At 65.9% G+C, this 17,442-nt stretch overlaps 1 protein-coding gene across 1 annotated transcript; it reads left to right on the top strand.

Annotated features, from left to right (window-relative positions):
- Window positions 1-220: 220 nt before the first annotated feature.
- Window positions 221-16,305, top strand: ZDHHC5 (zDHHC palmitoyltransferase 5). Its single transcript, XM_082283531.1, has 12 exons — window positions 221-308; window positions 5,300-6,558; window positions 11,651-11,772; window positions 12,127-12,284; window positions 12,370-12,542; window positions 12,644-12,746; window positions 13,068-13,159; window positions 13,240-13,372; window positions 13,793-13,916; window positions 14,679-14,791; window positions 14,936-15,816; window positions 16,127-16,305. Exons 2-12 carry the CDS (start codon window positions 6,455-6,457, stop codon window positions 16,290-16,292), a joined length of 2,169 nt encoding a protein of 722 aa, XP_082139657.1. The 5' UTR covers window positions 221-308; window positions 5,300-6,454; the 3' UTR covers window positions 16,293-16,305.
- Window positions 16,306-17,442: the final 1,137 nt, after the last annotated feature.

The following is a 17,442-nucleotide window of genomic DNA, read 5'->3' as shown; positions in this document are numbered from 1 at the left end:
CCCGCGCCCGCAGTGCGCACCGCCCGCTCCCGGCCGCCCTCCGTTTGCCCCCCCGGCCCCGGTGTGGTACGTCCCGCGCACGCGCCGAGGCTCCGGCCGTGGCCCCGCCCTCCGCCGGGGGAGCGCGCGCCCCCGTTGCGCGGACCCGCGCATGCGCGCCGCCGCTCCCGGGGCGGGGCGGCGGGCGGCGGCCAATGGAGGCGCGCGGGGGGGCGCGGTGCGCACGCGCGCCCGTGACGTCCCGCCCGCCGCAGCCGCCGCCGCCGCCGTCCGTGCCCGGAGCCGCCGCCGCGCGCGGCCTGCCGCCGGTGAGTCACGTGGGCCGCGCGGCCCCGCCGGGACCCCGCCGCGCCGGCACCGCCGCCGCCTCCCCGGCCCGCCGGTACCTCGCGCCCCTCGCCGGGGCCCGGCCGCGGCCGCCCCCGCCCCGCCGCTGCCCCCGCGGCTCCCCCCGCGCGCGGCTCGGGCCGTGCCCCGGTGCCCCCTCGCCGCGCCGGGGACTCTCCCGCCCGGCGCCCCCGGCGGGCACCGACCCCTGCCCGGCCCGTCCCTCCGGCCGCGGCCCCGCTCCGCCGTTCCGCACGGCCGCCCCTGCCCGATGGCCGCGCCGCCTCTGCACGGGAGCGCCGCTTCCTCCTCCTGCCCCGGCTGCCTTGCCCGCGGCCCCGCCGGCACCGGGACGTTCTGCCGCTGCCGCGGGGAGCCGCGCCGGGGGCTGCGGGAGCGGCGGTGCCCCGCGGGCTGGGGCCGCCCCTGCGCACGGCTGCGGGGTGAGCGCAGCGGAGCGGGGCTCGTCCCCGCGCCTGGAAAGCGCCCGGGGCCCGGGAGCGCTCGGGGGCTGCCGCGGGGAGCGCCCGGGGGACTCGTTCCCTGTCCCGCGCCCGGCCTGTCCCCGCCGCCCCCGGGAGCGCCGTCACCGCGCTGGTTCGGGGCACCGGAGCTCGGCCCCCGTGCCGCGGCCGAAGGGACACCGCTGCTCGCAGCACGGCCCCTCCTCGCGGCTCGCAGGGCGCGCTCCCGGTTTGGGGGCGCTGGCGGGGATCCAGCCTGGCCTCTCCTCAGAATTCCCGAGCTCCCGAAGGCCTGAGCTGCGTCCCCAGCCCCGGGGTGCCGCCGCGGCGGTCGCGGGCGGACCGGCTGTCCCGGTGCTGCCCGTAGCTCTGGGAAGCGGCTCCCCCGGATCTGCTGGCTCTCGCCCCGGCCCAGAGCTGGATTTGGGCATCCGGGAAGCGGGATTCTCTGCGCTAGGGGCTGCTTGGGTTTTTGGGGGCGTGTAAAGTACAACCAGAGCCTTGGCTCGATCAGAGGCAGAGTTATCTTGGAGCCTCTCTCTGAGCTTAATCCGGTTACCGCCTTCCCTCCGTCGGGCCCAGGCGCTGCTTTAGCAGGCGTTTATTCCCCTTGGTTCCCGAGGCCGGGAATGGAGAGGGCAGTGATTGAGTGGGTCTGAGGGGAGACCTCGAGCTCCCCTGTGAGGGGCCTGCCTGGGAACATTCCCACCTGTCGCTGTGCCCGGTGTCTCCCAGCGTGGTGACAAGAGGCTGGGGCTGTCCTTGCTCGCTGTGGGGCCCGTTGGGACGCGGCCTCAGTGGGTGAGGCGTTGTTCCTCCTGCTTTGCCCATAAAATGGGGCTAATCCCGTGTAAACCAGTGGGATGGGCTGGGGAAGGAGGATGTAAGCCCCGGGCAAGAGATAAGCGTGGAGTGATTCCAGTCTTCTGGCTGTCTGCAGTGGACTGTTTCTCCGTGTTCTGTGCTGATCCCTCTGTACATCCAGCCGGGAGAAAGGCGGGTGTGCAGGATGCACCTGGAGCCGAGGGGCGGCCGGACACACATTGCTGTGCACCCTTCTTTGGGGTTAAGAGCAGGGAAGTGTCCCCAGACCGCCCTGTTGGGGCAGGGGCTCCTGTTTGGACACGGAAGTGACCAGTGGGGATCTGATGCTGGCATTGCTCCGGCCAGAGTGCCAGGTTTGGGAAAATTTCCAGTTCCTCTGATGGGTTTTGGAGTGTGAAGTGTCAGTGGCTGGCTGTGCGAGGATGGGGAGAGCAGAGGGAGCTGCAGAGGGAGGAGGGAGGCCTTGTTCCACGGATGCCCCTCGCTCACAGTGCCAGGCAGCGAGCTCTGGAATGGCTCTACGGAACTCTGGGATGCAGCTGATCAAAACAAGAAGTGGGAACAGGTAAAGCACATCCCGTCTCTGTGCAGCCCTGGGATCTGCCCTGGATCTGGGAGTTGCCTCGCGTGGAAGGAATTGTTTGTGTGTTTGCCCCGTGCCATGGGAACCCGGCTGGATCGGGGCAGGTCGGGAGCTGCGGATCCCGGCGAGTGACACAGGTGTGGGAGCCGGTAACTGGGAGGGAATTCTGTCCTCCCCGTGCCGTGGGATCCGGTCCCAGGCGGTGGCGGCAGCTGCGTGGTGGGTGCCAAGGTGCATTTCCTCCTTCCTGGGCAGGGGCAGAGCGGAGAGCTGAAGTGAGGGAGGAGGGAATGTTGGGAGCTGGAGACGCCTGTGTCCCTGTCCCAGCAGAGGTAGGGAGGGCCTGACTCGTGCTCCAGAAGGGACAAGCCATGGAGCACCTGGCTACGCCTGGAAAGGCTGGAGAGGGGCCGGAGCAGATGAGCAGAGTGGGGCAGGAAGGGGAGTAAGAGGAGGAAATCAGTGAGGCTCTACGGGGCCTTGACCCAAGAAAAGCAGACGCAGGCTCAAAGCCGTGGAAGGTGGCAGCAGTCGTGCTTGCACATGTCCCGAGGGAGGGAATTTGGAATTAAAAGAAATCCCCGGAAACGGAGATGAAGGAAACAGGAGCAGCTCCCCTGTACGAATGGAGAGAAACCCTGGAGAGTGGAGATGGCTGCTCTGGAGGTGGCTGAGCAGAGCGGAGCTGGGAAAGCGCTTCGAAAAGGAGGAGCTGGGATGGGAAAACCAGGTGGAATTTCTGAGGGAGAGGGAAGGGGGAGTGAGCGGTGACACAGGCGCTGGGGGAGGAAGGAGCAGGGCAGGTCTGGAGGAGCAGCGGGAGAGGAGGAGTTGCTGGACTGGAATTGGCAGAGGGAAAGGAATGGGAGGCAAGAGCAGAGCCTGTGAAGGCCACAGGTAAGCAGGATGAGTTGGGGTCTCTTTGGAGCAGGGAAGTCTGTGAGCGGCCTTTGTGGATGGGGAGAAAGTGGCCAGAGAGATGGAGGATTTGGGGCGAAGGTGGAGGGAAAGGAAGGGTCGGCTGACCAGAGGTGGGCCGGTTGTAGGGCTGGGCAAGGGGATGGCTGGGAAAGAATGTGTGTGTTTGGGAGAACTGTGGCCTGAATTAGTGTAATCTGTGGGAATTTGGGGTGGATTTTCCTTGTGTTTCTCCTGGACCCCTTAAGGACTGCAGAGCAGAGACCCCGGCATGCTGTGCTGTGCTTTGACAGCTTCTGCCCAGGCCTGTGCCAGGGCTGGGGTTGGGCAGTCCTGCGGGGTCCTGCACATCAGGGGGATCAGGAAGGCATTCCCAGAGCAGCGTGGTGGCTCTGGGAGCCGGGATGGGCTCGGCAGCCTCCTGTTTGATGAGTTGTGGAGTTAACTCCAGGCACAGGCGGCTGGAGATGGGATGCATTTGCATCGCCTCTCGCTGGGGTGTCACTGATGACGGCGCTGGGGCTCTCCCCTGCTCATGGGCCTGTCCCATGGGTACCTGATTCCGTGGGGAGCTGGCTCCGGCACGCACAGCTCCGCAGGGATCGCCCCTGGAAGGGCAGGAGCGCCTGGATCTCCAGCTGGAAAAGAGCTGGGGCAGAGCAGGGCTGTGAGACAATGCCCGTGGCGCCCTGCGAGGAGGGCAGGGTGGGGATCTCCGGAGGAGGAATATCAGGGCACAGCCCCTTCTGCCTGGCAGCGTCCGCTTGAACCCGAGGTGTGGCCGTGCCTCGCCGGCGGAGCGTTCAAAGGGCCAGGTGCTCTGGGAGCAGATTGCTCCTGCTAAAGCAATCAGCCATGATGTCAGGCCTGGACTTCCCATAGCCCGTCCCTGGAACTGCTGTTGGGCTCGGCTCTGCGGGGTGCTGGGCTCTTCCCCAAACAGAGAGCAGAGCGGGGCTGCGCAACTGCTGCTCTCCAGGGAACTCAGTCCCCGCCGTGGAAAACGGCTTTCCCTGGTGTCACTGTTCAGCTTGCTCCGCTCAGGAGCTGTTGCCAGGTGAAGCCTGCGTGTTCCTGGCCGGGTAGAGCATCGGCCCCACGTTTCCTCTCACTTCCAAGGGCAGGGAAACCTTGGGGTGGGAAGCTGGGCTTGGGTCCTGCAGGGGCCGGGCGGCGGGAGCGGTTGCTGGGTGAGTCAGCCGGGGCGGCTGACGCCGAGAGCCGGGGCTGAACCCACTTAATGGTAACACATCCTTGTCATTAAACCCGCCTTTAATTGGGTGCCACAGCTCTCCCAAACCTTCACCTGCGTTTAGTCAGCGCTAGAGAGTTCCCTGCCCGCCCCGAAGCAGAAAATGGGGAGGCAGAGAAAGCTGGAAGGGAGAAAGGAGTGAGTTGTAGGCTCCTCTCGGGCCTGCAGCGCTGCGGAGGCAGCAAGGGGAGGGTGGGTGACAGACGGTGACAAGCTGAGGAGCGGTGGCTGTAGCAGCAGGAGCTGATGGGATATGGTGGATGATGGGCTTGGGGCTGCTTGGGGCAGCTCAGGGCCACGGGCCAGGGACACCTTCCACTATCCCAGGGTGCTCCAAGCCCCATCCAGCCTGGCCTTGGACACTTCCAGGAATGTGGCATCCACAGCTCCTCTGGGCAACCTGTGCCAGGGCCTCACCACCCTCACAGGGAAGGATTTCTTCCCAATATCCCACCTAACCCTGAGCTCTGTCATTTCAAATCCACTCCCCCTTGTCCTGGCACTACAGTTGCTGATGAACCCAGAGCTGCAAAGGCCACCTCTGATCATGGGATTGGTGTTTTCCATGGGCCTCTCCTGTCTCCTGCCCTCCAGGGAAGGGGATGAGATTCCTGGATGTCTTTTCCCGCTGCGGTCTCCACCCTCACGTTAAGTCCTGGAGCCTCTGCTCAGCCCCTGCTCCTCAGGGAGCCAGCACTCGCTGGCGCTGGGCTTGGAGCTGGAGCTGCAGGAAGGAATTCAGGGGGTCCCTCCCGTCCTTCCAGGTCTCGGGGCGGGTTTCTCGGTGGTAGAGGGGGTGGCTTGGAACTCCTGCAGCAGCCAGTGCCCCTGGGCTGGGACGGGAGACGCTGTGGCCAGGCTGCTGTGGCTAATGACAGCCGGCTCCGTCCCTTCTCTCGCCATGCTAATTTCTGTTGTTGTTTTTTCCAGGTGAGCTGTGGTGCACCAGACCTTGAGTTTTAATGGTTTTATGCAGTTCTTTTTAAAAAGAGGGATGGATGAATGAAGAAGGATTTTAACAAAGGAAGAGGGAGGGAGAAATGGAGCTGTTTGGAGCAAGCTGAGGTTTCCCCCCGCACCGCCTGGGCCATGGGTGAGACAGAGCTGCTCAGCACCACTTCCACCCTTGGGTGTCTGCTGGAATTGTGAAGGCGCTCCCTGAACGCCCCCTTCCCATTCACCTGCTGGGAGATGGTTGCTGCAGAGAAGATTTAAATGAAATTCCTGTTGCTCCCCAACCGCCAAGTGGATACTGAGCCCGTGGAAGGGCCCGGGGGGTCAGGAGAAAGGAGCAAGTAGGAAAACCCACAATCCGCCAGGCCTTCCCCTCCGCCCCCCTTGAAAGAAAGGATTTACGGCTCAACCTTGCACCAGCTGTTCCTCGGTTTTAACAGACAAGAGAGAAATAAATAAAATTAAACGGCCACCGCCAGCCAGCCCCAGATCTTGGTGAAATCAGGGAGAGTGTTTCCGTGACCCCTCCAGCGAGGGGAGGAGGAGGAGGCACGGCAGCGCCGTGAGGAAGCTGGGATTGCTTGGACACCACCCCCTCCTCCCGTGCGGCACCGCAGAGGTGGATGAAAAAGGAGAAGTGGCTTCCCTGAGGCTCCCAGAGGGGCTTTTTTGCAAGGAGTTTGCTGATCCTGCGCTCTTCCCAGGGTGCTGGCCGGGTGGGAGGTGCCCTGCCCCAGCCTGGGGAATTCCCTCTCTTCAGAGCCTGCCTGTCGGAGTCCTGCTCCCTGTGGGCTGTTGCCTGGGCTGAGGCTCGGAAGGGCTCTCAGCGTTCCCTCTCCAACGGTTGTTCTAAACCCAAATCCCCTCCTCTGTTGTGAATTTTTAATGTTTTTAACCCTCCTTCCCTGCGCCCGCGAGCTCTCCCGGGGCAGAGCGTAGGGTGGGCTCCTCTCCTGGGCCTCCTGCTCCAGACCCTTCTCCGGACTGTCCGCCCCGGTCGGAGCTCGCCCCGGGAGCGGGCGCAGGGGCAGGGTAGGGGTCGGCCCCTGTCCCCCTCCCCTTCTCGTCCTGCTCTGAGTCCCCTGGGGCCTGGGCTATGCTGCGGGGCGGACCCCCCACCACAGCTCCAACATGCCAGCAGCCTCTGGAAAGAGATTCAAACCCAGCAAGTATGTCCCGGTCTCCGCTGCTGCCATCTTCCTAGTGGGAGCCACCACCCTCTTCTTCGCCTTCACGTGAGTCCCAGCTGCTCGGCCAGAGCGGGGAGGGCCAGGGGGGGACAGGGGAGAGGAGCTGGGATTTCCTCCCGGAGGCAAGGGGGGTCTTGTGCTCTGGGTGCTGCAGCCGCAGCGGGAGCTGTTTCACTCCATGAGCCCGTCCGTGGTCGGCTGGGCTGGGAACTGGTTTGTGACCTGTGGGTGGAAAAGGCACGGATCACTTTCTCCTTTGGAGCCAGGCGGGGTGGATTGGTGGGCTGGGGCAGGACACGTGTTATTTTTAGTTTCATAATCGATTCGTGAGCCACAAAGGAAAGTGCAGGGAGGAGAACTCTGACCCCTGTGCCGATCGTTGGACGTGATCTGTCCCCTGCCCTGGGGCAATGAGGGTTCCACGTTCCTGGAGAGGGCCCCAGGGAAGTGGCCAGCAGGTCACAGGGGGCCTTGGGGGGGTCCCCCGGGGTGGGAGATGGTGCTAGAGAGGCGTGGTGACGCTGCTCTTCCCTGCCCGCTGACACGTGCCTCGGCGACATGCCCAGGGGGTGACAGGCGGGGGGAACAGGACCTCGAGGTGCTGAGGGAGCCCAGCAGAGAGCGGCTCAGCCGGGCTGGCACCGTGGCACGGTGTGCCAGGCAGGAATGCCAGAGCCCTGCATCTGGAATGGCTGCCAAGTCCTGCAGGGCATCCCCGGGGTCCCAGCGGGTTTGTGCTCGGGGTCCTGGCAGGGTGCTGGGAAGGTGTGCACCCTCTGCTTCAGGGAGCCTCTCCCGCTCCCTGGGCTTTTCCTGCTGGAGCTGCAGGAGGCCAAAGGGGTGGGTGCCATGGCTGCTGCCGCTGCCTGGGATGGAGCCATTGGTGGCGGGAAGGTCACCGTGGCTTTGGCTTTGGCAGCCACCGGGCAGGGACAGGGGAACTTGCCGAGCAAAGAGGGGAGCGGGGTTGGTTCGCCCCGTCCGGCGCCTGGTGCAGCTGGTGGTGTCACTCCGCCGCGTGTGGCCGTCCCCCACTGGGACACCGAGCGGTCACCAGGCTCCCAGGCCCGGGGTTTGGCTGCCCAGGCTGCCAGGTGCCTGCGGAAGTCGCTGGCTTGCTCCTGTGCCACGGGGATGAAGGAGAAGCGAAGGGGAGCTGGCAGCGCCCTCCGAGCTGTGTGTGCCAGCCCGTGTGTGACCTGGGGGCACGGGCTGGCTCTGCTCTGGCGCGGTGCCTGCTGGACAGCTGGACCCCAAGCCCATCCCGGCCACGGGTGCGAGCAGCGCCGGGAGCAGCGGCTTATCGGCGAGCGGTGAGAGGCGGCGCCGGCGCCGCGGAGCAGGTTTGGCCGGGGCAGGAACACCTGGGCAGGTCGCTGTAATTGCAGGTCAGCGGTGTTGTTTATCCTACTTCAGAACGTCCCGTCAAACCCTGGGCACGGCCACGAGGGAGCTGCGCTGCCCCCGCCGGGATGGTCGCCTTGGGGCCAAGGACAGCCAGGGTGGCTGCTGACCCCCTTCCCACTGCCAGCAGAGTCCTAAGGCTCGTCCCTTGGGAAGTGCGATGGAAAGCTGTAAGGGCGGGCTCTGGGAGACCTCCCCCAAGCAGGGAGCAGCCGGGGCTCGGCACAGCTCTTCAGGCTCCAGTTGCGTTGCTTCCAGCCTATCCACTGGACGCTTTTTGGTCCATCCAGGATTTGTGTCTCTGGGCCAAGAACTCTCTTTGATTGATTAATTTAATTAGGAGCTGCTGCTGAGCACGTGCCTGTGGAAATGAGGCCGGTTGCGCTGGAGGGAGGGGCAGCAGGAGAGGGGATGTTCCTGCTTCCCCCTGGGATGAGCGGGGGTCCCGGGCTTTGTGGGCCCTCAGACAGGTCCGTTGGGGGTCCATCTGTCCATTCTTGTGTCTCCCCACTGAGTGGTCCCAGCTCCTGGTGCTGGTGGCTCTCAGGTTGCCTGTCCCCTCCCTGGGGCTGGCAGTGCCGCTGGGACACGGCGTCGCGTGCGCGCTCCCAGTCGGATCCAAACTTGTGTGAGGCTCAGGGCAAGCAGGGATTGTGTTTGTGCCGGCGTGGGTCAGAGCCCCAGGGCTCCGGGGAACAGGCAGGGAGGGAAGGCTGTGTGCTCCTGGAGAGTGCAGGGGATGCGGGGCTGGGGAGGGGACGCCAGCAGGGAGGGACAGGCTTCTCCGGGCATGACTGGTGGCAAAAAGCCCGTCTCGCATCCCGGTGTGACTCATGGTGCCCGAGGTTCCTTGAGTCCTCTCATGCGCTGCCAGGGACAAGTCCCGACAGCTCCTGTGGCCGTGAGCGTGTTGCATCCCGATCCCGAGGGGGAGCCCGATGGGTGCCGCGGGACCTGCGTGGCCGGTGCGATGGGGAGGAGCCTCCCTGCTGCTCCTGCTCCTGCTCCTCCTGCCCTGTGTGCCCCGGCGTCGAGGCAGGGCCTGCAGCCCGTTCAGGAGAGCAAAAGGCAGGAACACATCGCTCTCCTGATAAGGAGGTTCCTTCAGGGATGGGCAGCACCTTTGCTCCCTGCGGAGGACCCTGCTCCCTCTCGCAGGTGGGGTTGGTCCCAGGAGGTGACTCCCTGGCTTTGGGGTCACCGGCGTGGTGCCACCGGCTGATCTGGCTCTGTGGGGATTCCCTCCCTCCCTCCTCCCTCCTTCCCACAGCACAGGAAGGGTCCCTGAGTGTGGGGGAGCCAGGAGGGCAGCGGGTCCTGGTGTTCCCTGCGGAGGGTGTTGTGCTTGTGCTGGCCCGTGAATCCCACCCAGCGGGTGTTGTTGCTGTGTCTGAGCCAGGGACCTGCTGGGCCCCATCCTGCCCCGGGAGCTCCGTGTCCCTCCAGGAAGGGCTGGCTGCTGGGACAGCACAGAGCTGTTCTCTTCCCCCTGGTCCTTCCCTCTCTGCCTGCCCCAGAGCTTTCCGAGGCAGCTGGGTCCTTCCCTGCCTCCCTGGGCTCTGTCTCTTTGGATCCAGGCCATGTGCTTGGCTCAGCCTGGCTGCTGGCTGTTCCCTGTGTGGGATGGCTGCCTGGGCATGGGTCTTCCTGGCTCCCCTCCATCTCTTTCAAGCAAAGGTTTGGGCTGGGATTTCCCTTCCTGGAGAGAGGAGCTCCTTCCGCAGGGTTTCTGGAAGGGCATTTCCTACTTTTAGGGCTTCTCTGAGCCCTCTGCCCCTCTCTGTCCAGACTCCTCTTGAGTGGAGTAGGAGTTCAGCTCAGGGACATGGGGTCCTTGGTTCTGGTGTGTCCTCCTCCCTCCCTGCAACCCCCTGACAGGAGCGTGTGGCCAGGTGAGGCTGAGCTCTTCTCCCAAGGAGCAAGTGATGGGACAAGAGGAAGCGGCCTCAGGTGGTGCCAGGAGAGGTTTCGTTTGGATGTTAGGGGAAATTTCCTCGTGGAAAGGGTTGTTCAGCCCAGGGCAGTGGTGAAGTCACCAGAAGCCATGTGTCTGTGGAACTTGAGGGCATGGTGGCCTCGACAGTGCTGGGGAAGCAGTTGGAATGGTGATCTTGGAGGGCTTTTCCAACCTGAACAATTCTGTGATTCCGTGGCTCTCTGGTTCTTCCCTTCTCAGGCTGTGGCCTGGCGCTGTCACGTAGGTCCTGTGCCTCCAGCACTGCTCCCTGAGGGTTTTGGGGCACGGGTTGGAGAGGACTCCTCCTCTGCAGCCTGTCCCAGCTGCAGAGAATCCGCCTGGCTGGCTTCCAGCGGAGGCAGCAGGGCCGGCACAGCAGGTGCCGCGCATGGAGCCGCTCCCCAGCCCGGGGCAGAGCTCGGGGGGCCGGGAGGTGCCATCCCGGGAGGAGATCCCGGCCTGATAGGGAGCAGGGAGGCAGCGCCCAGGGTGCCCAGCAGGGCAGCTCCTGAGGAGCGCAGCAGGAAGAGGCTTTGGGGAAGATGGTTTGCAGGAGAGCCTTGGCATGGTGTGTGGGGCCTGGAGGGGCCAGAGAGGATGAGGAGAAGGAGGAAGAAGAGGAGTGTGCTGGGTGGCTTGGCCATGCTGTGCTCCTTGCCAGGGATCTCCTGCAACCAAAGGTCTGCCCTCCTGCTCTCATCCCTGTGCCTGGATGGGGACAGCCTCAGCCTTGGCCTGTTGGGAGCAGGTCCCACTGGTGATTCCCGCCCTCCCTGGGGCAGTGCCCAGTGCTGGGAGCGCCCTGCCCGCCTCGCCCTCTGTGCTGCCAGGTGTGTGCTGAAGGGTGTGCCCGCTCCTCCTGCCCTGCCCGGGGCAGCCCCCCCGGCACAGCCGCTGCTCCTCACCCGGGGGTGCCCCCCTGCCCTCCTCAGGGCCCTGAGCAGGGACAGAGCCCCGCACCAAGGGGTCATTCCCAGCTGGAGCCTCGCCGTGGCCCCAGAGCTGCCGTGACAAGGACGGGGCTGCCTCACCCGGCGATGGGACCCATCCCCATGGGCAGTGGTGGAGGAGGGGATGGGGCCGGTGCCTGCCCCTTCACCCCAGCCTGTGGGGGATTACGGCGCTGGCACCATATGTCGCCCTGCCCGCCCAGCCCCACACGCTCCGGCCACCTAAATCCATCGGCACTTAGCCAGGTGGGGGGAAGAGAGGGACAGATGCTGCCCTAGATCTGTGGGATTAAATCCCAGCAGCAAAGCAGATTAGGGAATTATGCTGGCGCCTGCAAGGGGGAAGCCCGCTGGGGAAAGAGGGAGCAGGGTGATTCCCTCGCTGCGCTCCCACAGGCCTCCTGGAGGAGCTGGGTGCTGGCTGGGGTCCCCGTGTCCCACTGGAGCTGTCTCTGGGATGTGAGGAGCATCAGTGGCTCTGGAGGCACCGGTGCTGGTTTTGTGTCCCCTCACAGGGTCCCTTCTGCCCGAAGCAGCTGGTGGGGCACAGGGAGGGCCACGTGCAGGTGCCTTCCAGCGGGTCCCCTGGGTGCCTCCCAGCACCACTGCTCTGTGGGACCCTCCAGCGGGGTCCCAAAGGGGAACTTTGCTCCCTGATGGATGCCCGGAGCACGTCCCAGGTGCTCCCCGGGCCGGGGTCAGGCTGTGCTGTAGAGGTGGCTCCCATTTGGGTGTGGGATGCACTGCTGGGAGCCCCTAGGACAGTGGGAGGTGGCGGGAGGACACAAGCGAGGGGCGCGAGGTCTCACGGCTGCTGTGCCCGCAGGTGCCCGGGGCTCAGTCTCTACGTGTCCCCCGTCATCCCCGCCTACAATGCCGTCGTCTTCCTCTTCGTGCTGGCCAACTTCAGCATGGCCACCTTCATGGACCCGGGCATATTCCCGCGAGGTGAGTCTGGCTCCAGCCGGGAAGAGCTGCCTCCTTGCACCCTTCCTCCGAGGTATAGGGGATTTCTGGGGCCCAAGGGGCTGGTGAGGAGCCCTCTTCGCCCTGCCCGGTGGGATCAGGCGGTGGCACGCGCTGCAGCGATGGCAGCTCTGGGTCCAGCACCCCGTGTTGGGCCCCTGGGGCTCAGGCAGCGTCAGGATGCCGGGGCAGGGCCCGGGAGAGCCCCCCTGGCCCGTGTTCGGGGGTCCCTGGCTGTCCCTGTGCCGGGTGACAGGAGGGCGGTGCCGGGAGCCTTCGGCTCGGGCGGGCAGGGGCTGGCCGGGCCCTGACGCCGTGCCGGGGTGTCCCCATCAGCTGAGGAGGACGAGGACAAGGAGGACGATTTCCGGGCCCCGCTGTACAAGACGGTGGAGATCAAGGGCATCCAGGTGCGCATGAAGTGGTGCGCGACCTGCCGCTTCTACCGCCCGCCGCGCTGCTCCCACTGCAGCGTCTGCGACAACTGCGTGGAGGTGAGCAGCTGCCGGGGCCTCCGCCCGCCCCGCGCGGGGCAGGGAGCCCCGGGAGCACCCCCTCACCGTGCCCCGTCCCCGGCAGGAGTTCGACCACCACTGCCCCTGGGTCAACAACTGCATCGGGCGGCGCAACTACCGCTACTTCTTCCTCTTCCTGCTGTCGCTCACCACGCACATCATGGGCGTCTTCGGCTTCGGGCTGCTCTACGTCCTGTACCAGGTGGAGGAGCTCTCCGGTGTCCGCATGGCCGTCACGTATCCTCCGGGCAGCGGGAGCGGGCGGGGGGCGTCGCTGGGGTCTGGGGGCGGCGCGGTGCCGGGCGGGGCTGTGGCTGCTCCTTAGCTGGCTGTGGCAGGATGGTGGTGATGTGCGTGGCCGGGCTCTTCTTCATTCCCGTCGCGGGCCTGACGGGCTTCCACGTGGTGCTCGTGGCCAGGGGCCGCACTACCAATGAACAGGTACGTCCAGGGGCTACGGGGGGACTGCCAGCCTGGCCAGGCCACCTATGGATACATTTTGGGATTTCCCGGGAGAGGATGGGTGTGGGAGGCCCCTGAGCTGGGGAGGGGAGAGCCCAGGGTGACTGAGCAGCAGCTGCATCCATGGGGGTGCAGTCAGAGGAGGGAGCCAGGCGCTTCTGGGGGGCCGGGAGGTGAAGCTGAGGAGAGCCCACTGAAACAGGGACTAGGAAAAGGAGTGGGATCTCAGAGCGTGCCTGTCCTGGGAGGCTGTCCTGAGGGAGCTGGCATGGCTGGCTGTGACGCTCCTTTGTCCCGCAGGTGACGGGCAAGTTCCGTGGGGGTGTCAACCCCTTCACCAATGGTTGCTGTAAGAATGTCAGCCGGGTCCTCTGCAGCTCCCCCGCCCCCAGGTGAGCCGGGCTCTGCACCCCTGGAAAAACTGCTCCATCCCAGGTTCCAGGCCGTGACCTTCCTCCCGCCCCCTGCCCAGGTACCTCGGGCGCCCGAAGGCTGAGCAGACGGTGCTGGTGAGACCACCCTTCCTGCGGCCCGAGGTGTCGGACGGTCAGATCACCGTCAAGATCATGGACAACGGTATCCAGACAGAGCTGAAAAGGACGAAGGTGAGGAAGGTGGGGACCAGCGCTGCCTGCGCTGGGGCCCTCCATCGAGCCCAGGGGGTGCAAGCCTGCATCCGTGAGTAGAGAACCAAGTGAGCCTGGTCACGTTCCCTGTCCCGCTCCGTGTCGTCTTGTTCTATGTCCCTGCGGGATGGAAACTGTCCCCCTCCCATGTGGCAGCGACCACATGAGGCTTTGCCCCCTCCATTGCCCTTACTGGTCCCATCCTTGCCCGCACAGCACCCTCTGGAGGTTCCCCCTCCTTGGCACTTCCAGCACCCGCCCGGGGCGCGCGCCGCCCCTCGTTCTGTTGGATGGCCTGAGAGGCAGCGGGAGCCCCAGCGCCGCTGCCCGTGCCCTGCCTGCCCGGGAGGGGCTGAGGCCTCGGCCCCTCCTGACCCCGCCTGCGCTTTGTCTCTGCAGTCCAAGGGGAGCCTGGAGGTGACGGAGAGCCAGTCTGCTGACGCCGAGCCGCCACCCCCACCTAAGCCCGACCTCAGCCGCTACACGGGCCTGAGGACACACTTAACCCTGGCCACCACCGAGGGTAAGGAGGGCCACCAGGGCCCTGCCAGCCGCTGGGAGGGGAGCCCAGGGCTGCGCCAGGCAGGCCAGGAGCCAGGGCCGTAGGCGGCTTTAGCAGGCTGCAGGGCAGACCCGGAGCACATCGGCATTCCCGGGCCGGTGTATGTGGCCCCTTGCACTTGGAGAAGCCTGTGGGATGCTCACAGCCAGCTCTGCTCAGCCAGAGGCCGAGCCCAGCCGCGCGGCGCTGTCTGGAGCCTCCGGGAGCTGCACCTCGCAGCCGCCACGCTGCCAGGACGGAGGAGGCGAAGCGGTGGCGGGCCTGGCTCGGCGGCACAGCGCGTCTGCGGCCGGCTCCGCGTGGGCCTGGCCAGAGGTGGGATGTGATGGGCAGAGCTGTGGCAGCTGCTTCCCGCAGCAGCTGGAGACCCCGCAGCTCTCCTGGCCCCGGCTGGGCTCCGCTGCCCGCTGCAGGGGGTGTGTGTGTGTGTGTGTCCCATGGAGCGCCCCGACACCCCTGTGCCGTGCGCCCCCAGTGCGACACCCAGCCGGGGCTGCCGCAGGGGCACGGAAGTGCCAGCCAGCCCCACACGCGGGGCTGTGGGGACACCCCTTCCTCCCGGTCTGTCTCTCCCACCCCGGTGCACCTCCCCTCCAGCCCGTCCCTCCTCCCCCTCGGTCTGTTCCCCCCCAGGCTCGGAGCCGGTTCTCGGGCAGGGAGGGCGGGGCTCAGCGCGTTCCTTGCCCGCGGCCCCCCTGAGCGTGCCCCTGTCTCCCGGCGCAGACAGCAGCTTGCTAGGCAAGGACAGCCCCCCGACTCCCACCATGTACAAGTACCGGCCCGGTTACAGCAGCAGCAGCAGCTCGGCGGCCCTGCCCCACTCCACCAGCGCCAAGGTAAGGCTGAGGCTGGCATGGGGGACCAGCCCCGAGGGGATGCCACGCCGTTGCTGGTGCGGGGAGGGTTTAGGGTGTGCTTTGGGAGCTCCACAGGGGCCCTGTGGCCGTTCTGTGGGTAACTGTGGCCCCTCTGCCCCTCAGCTGAGCCGGGTGAACAGCCTGAAGGAGCCCAACTCCATCTGTGACGGCGGCCACAAGCCCAGCTACCGCTCAGAGCCGAGCCTGGAACCCGAGAGCTTCCGCTCGCCCACCTTCGGCAAGAGCTTCCACTTTGACCCTCTCTCCAGCGGCTCCCGCTCCTCCAGCCTCAAGTCGGCCCAGGGCACAGGCTTTGAGACGGGCCACCTGCAGTCCATCCGCTCGGAGGGCACCACCTCCACCTCCTACAAGAGCCTGGTGAACCAGACGCGCAACGGCAGCCTCTCGTACGACAGCCTGCTCACGCCCTCCGACAGCCCCGACTTCGAGTCGGTGCAGGCGGGCCCGGAGCCTGAGCCACCGGTGGGCTACACCTCGCCCTTCCTGTCGGCCCGCATCGCCCAGCAGCGCGAGACCGACCTGCACGGCCGCTTCGCCAGCGCCGCCTCGCCCAAGCACGCGGCGCCGCGCGAGCCCTCGCCCGTGCGCTATGACAATCTCTCCCGCCACATCGTGGCCTCCATCCAGGAGCGGGAGAAGCTGCTGCAGCAGCCGCCGGCCCCGGGCCGGGAGGAGGACGCGGGGCTGGCGGACTCGGGCATCCAGTCGACGCCGGGCTCCAGCAACGCCCCCCGCACCAGCTCCTCCTCGGACGATTCGAAGCGCTCGCCCCTGGGCAAGAACCCGCTCACCCGCCCGGCCCTGCCCCGCTTCGGCAAGCCCGAGCCCCCCCCGGCGCTGCGGGTGCGCTCGCTGGGCTCCCCCGACCAGCCCGCCGCCCCCCACCTGGGCAAATCCGTGTCTTACAGCAGCCAAAAAACAGCCTCTCAGGCCGGCGGCCCCGAGACCGAGGAGGTGGCCTTGCAGCCCTTACTGGCACCCAAGTGAGTTGCTGTGATGGCACAGGGGTGTCTGGGGCCTGTGGGGGGGGGGGACCCTCGCCCAGTGTCCCACCAAGCCCCTGGGGCAGCCCCCTCCCTGGGGAGAGACGTTGGGAAGAGCAAGAGAAATCTTCCTGCTCCTCCCCGAACAGAGCTGGTACCCCCCCACATCTCCTTGGTCACCCCCCGGGCCCCTCGGGGTCTGCAGCGGGTGGGTGCTGGTGGTCCCGGGGGAGGGCAGGGCTGTGGCAATGCTGGGTGCCAGTGACCTGTCCCCCCCTGCTGACCCCGTGTCCGTGCTTCCTTCCCGCAGGGACGAGGTGCAGATGAGAACAGCCTACAGCAAGTCCAACGGGCAGCCCAAGAGCCTGGGCTCGGCCCCGCCGGGCCCGGGGCCGGTGCCCCTCAGCAGCCCCACCCGCGGAGGCGTCAAGAAGGTCTCGGGCGTGGGGGGCACCACCTACGAGATCTCGGTATGAGGGGCAGAGCCGCCGCCCCCTCCCCTCCTCCCCGGCGGCCCCAGGGACGCGCCGCGGCCGGACGCTTGTGGACTCCCGGGAGAGCCGGGCCCCCGCTCCTCCCTCTGCCCCCCCCGGCCGCGGGGGCTGGCACACACCCGCGGGGGGCTCGGGGAGGGCTCGGGGGGCCGCAGCCTCGGCTGCGCCAGCCACTTGTGGGCCTTGTGCAATCACCCGCTCGCCTGGCGTGGTAGGAACGGATTGTTTTTAAACCAGAATACTTTTTTTTATTATTATTGTTACGGATTCTATTTTTTTTCTCTTTCCGAGTTACCAGGTGTGTGTATATATAAATATCTATATATATAAATATAAATATTGAAAAAAAAAAAGCAAAAAAAAGCAGAAATTATATATCTTACCCAGAGAGAGGAAGAAACTACCCTGCTCAGGGCCTGGGCCACCCCACCTCGTCCCTGTCCCCAAAGGAGGGACGTGGGGCCGCCTCCTGCACCCACGGAAGGAGCTGTGGTGGGTGCTGGGTGTCACCGTTCCCTCCCTGAAGGGGGCCGTGGGTGCCAGGTGCCCCTCCTCGGACGCTCCCCTCGCTGATCCACGGTGCCCGCGGCCTCCAGCCCCCCTGGGGGGCCCAGGGAGGAGGCAGGGTGGTGGCAGCCCTCCCCCCACAGCCCCAGCCCGAGCTGGCACAGTGGCCCCAGCCTCCCCCACCCGCAGTTTTCGCTCTTTGTTCCCTTTCCCCGGGGTAGGGGGGGTGTGGTCGGGGGGCTGTTGGTTTTGTTGCCTTTTTAAAATTTCTGTTAATGACTCCGAGGGGGTTTCTCGCCGTCGCAGGGGTGTTTTTATTTCCGCTCGCTCGGGGAAGAGGCAGGTGCATCCCCGGAAAGCAATATTTTCTCATCACATGCCAAAAAAGCGCAGCCAAGGAGCCCCGTGCTCCCTGTCCCCAGAGCCCTGCCGGCACTACCGGACTCTTTCTCTACGGCAATAGCTCCCGTGGCCCCGCACAGCCACGCCAGGGTTTTTTATTATTATCAGCCATTTTAAAAACGAGGAATAAAAAGGATATTTAATGAGCCACCCCGGGGCCGTGCGTGTGCTTTGTTTGGCGTCCAGGGATGGAGCAGCCCCTCCAGGGCTCCTGATCCTCAGG

The sequence above is a fragment of the Coloeus monedula genome (genome assembly GCF_965178545.1).
Source record: "Coloeus monedula genome assembly, chromosome: 6".
In the NCBI taxonomy this organism is placed as follows: Eukaryota; Metazoa; Chordata; class Aves; order Passeriformes; family Corvidae; genus Coloeus; species Coloeus monedula.
Note: the sequence above shows the minus strand (reverse complement) of the source record. Positions and strands in the feature narration are given on the sequence as shown.

Excerpts from the sequence above, each read along its gene's own strand:
- ZDHHC5 (XM_082283531.1), top strand. The coding sequence starts at position 6,455 with ATGCCAGCAGCCTCTGGAAAGAGATTCAAACCCAGCAAGTATGTCCCG. Across the intron at positions 6,559-11,650 it reads ACCCTCTTCTTCGCCTTCAC|GTGCCCGGGGCTCAGTCTCT; the intron begins GTGAGTCCCAGC and ends CTGTGCCCGCAG. Across the intron at positions 13,160-13,239 it reads TGCAGCTCCCCCGCCCCCAG|GTACCTCGGGCGCCCGAAGG; the intron begins GTGAGCCGGGCT and ends CCCCCTGCCCAG.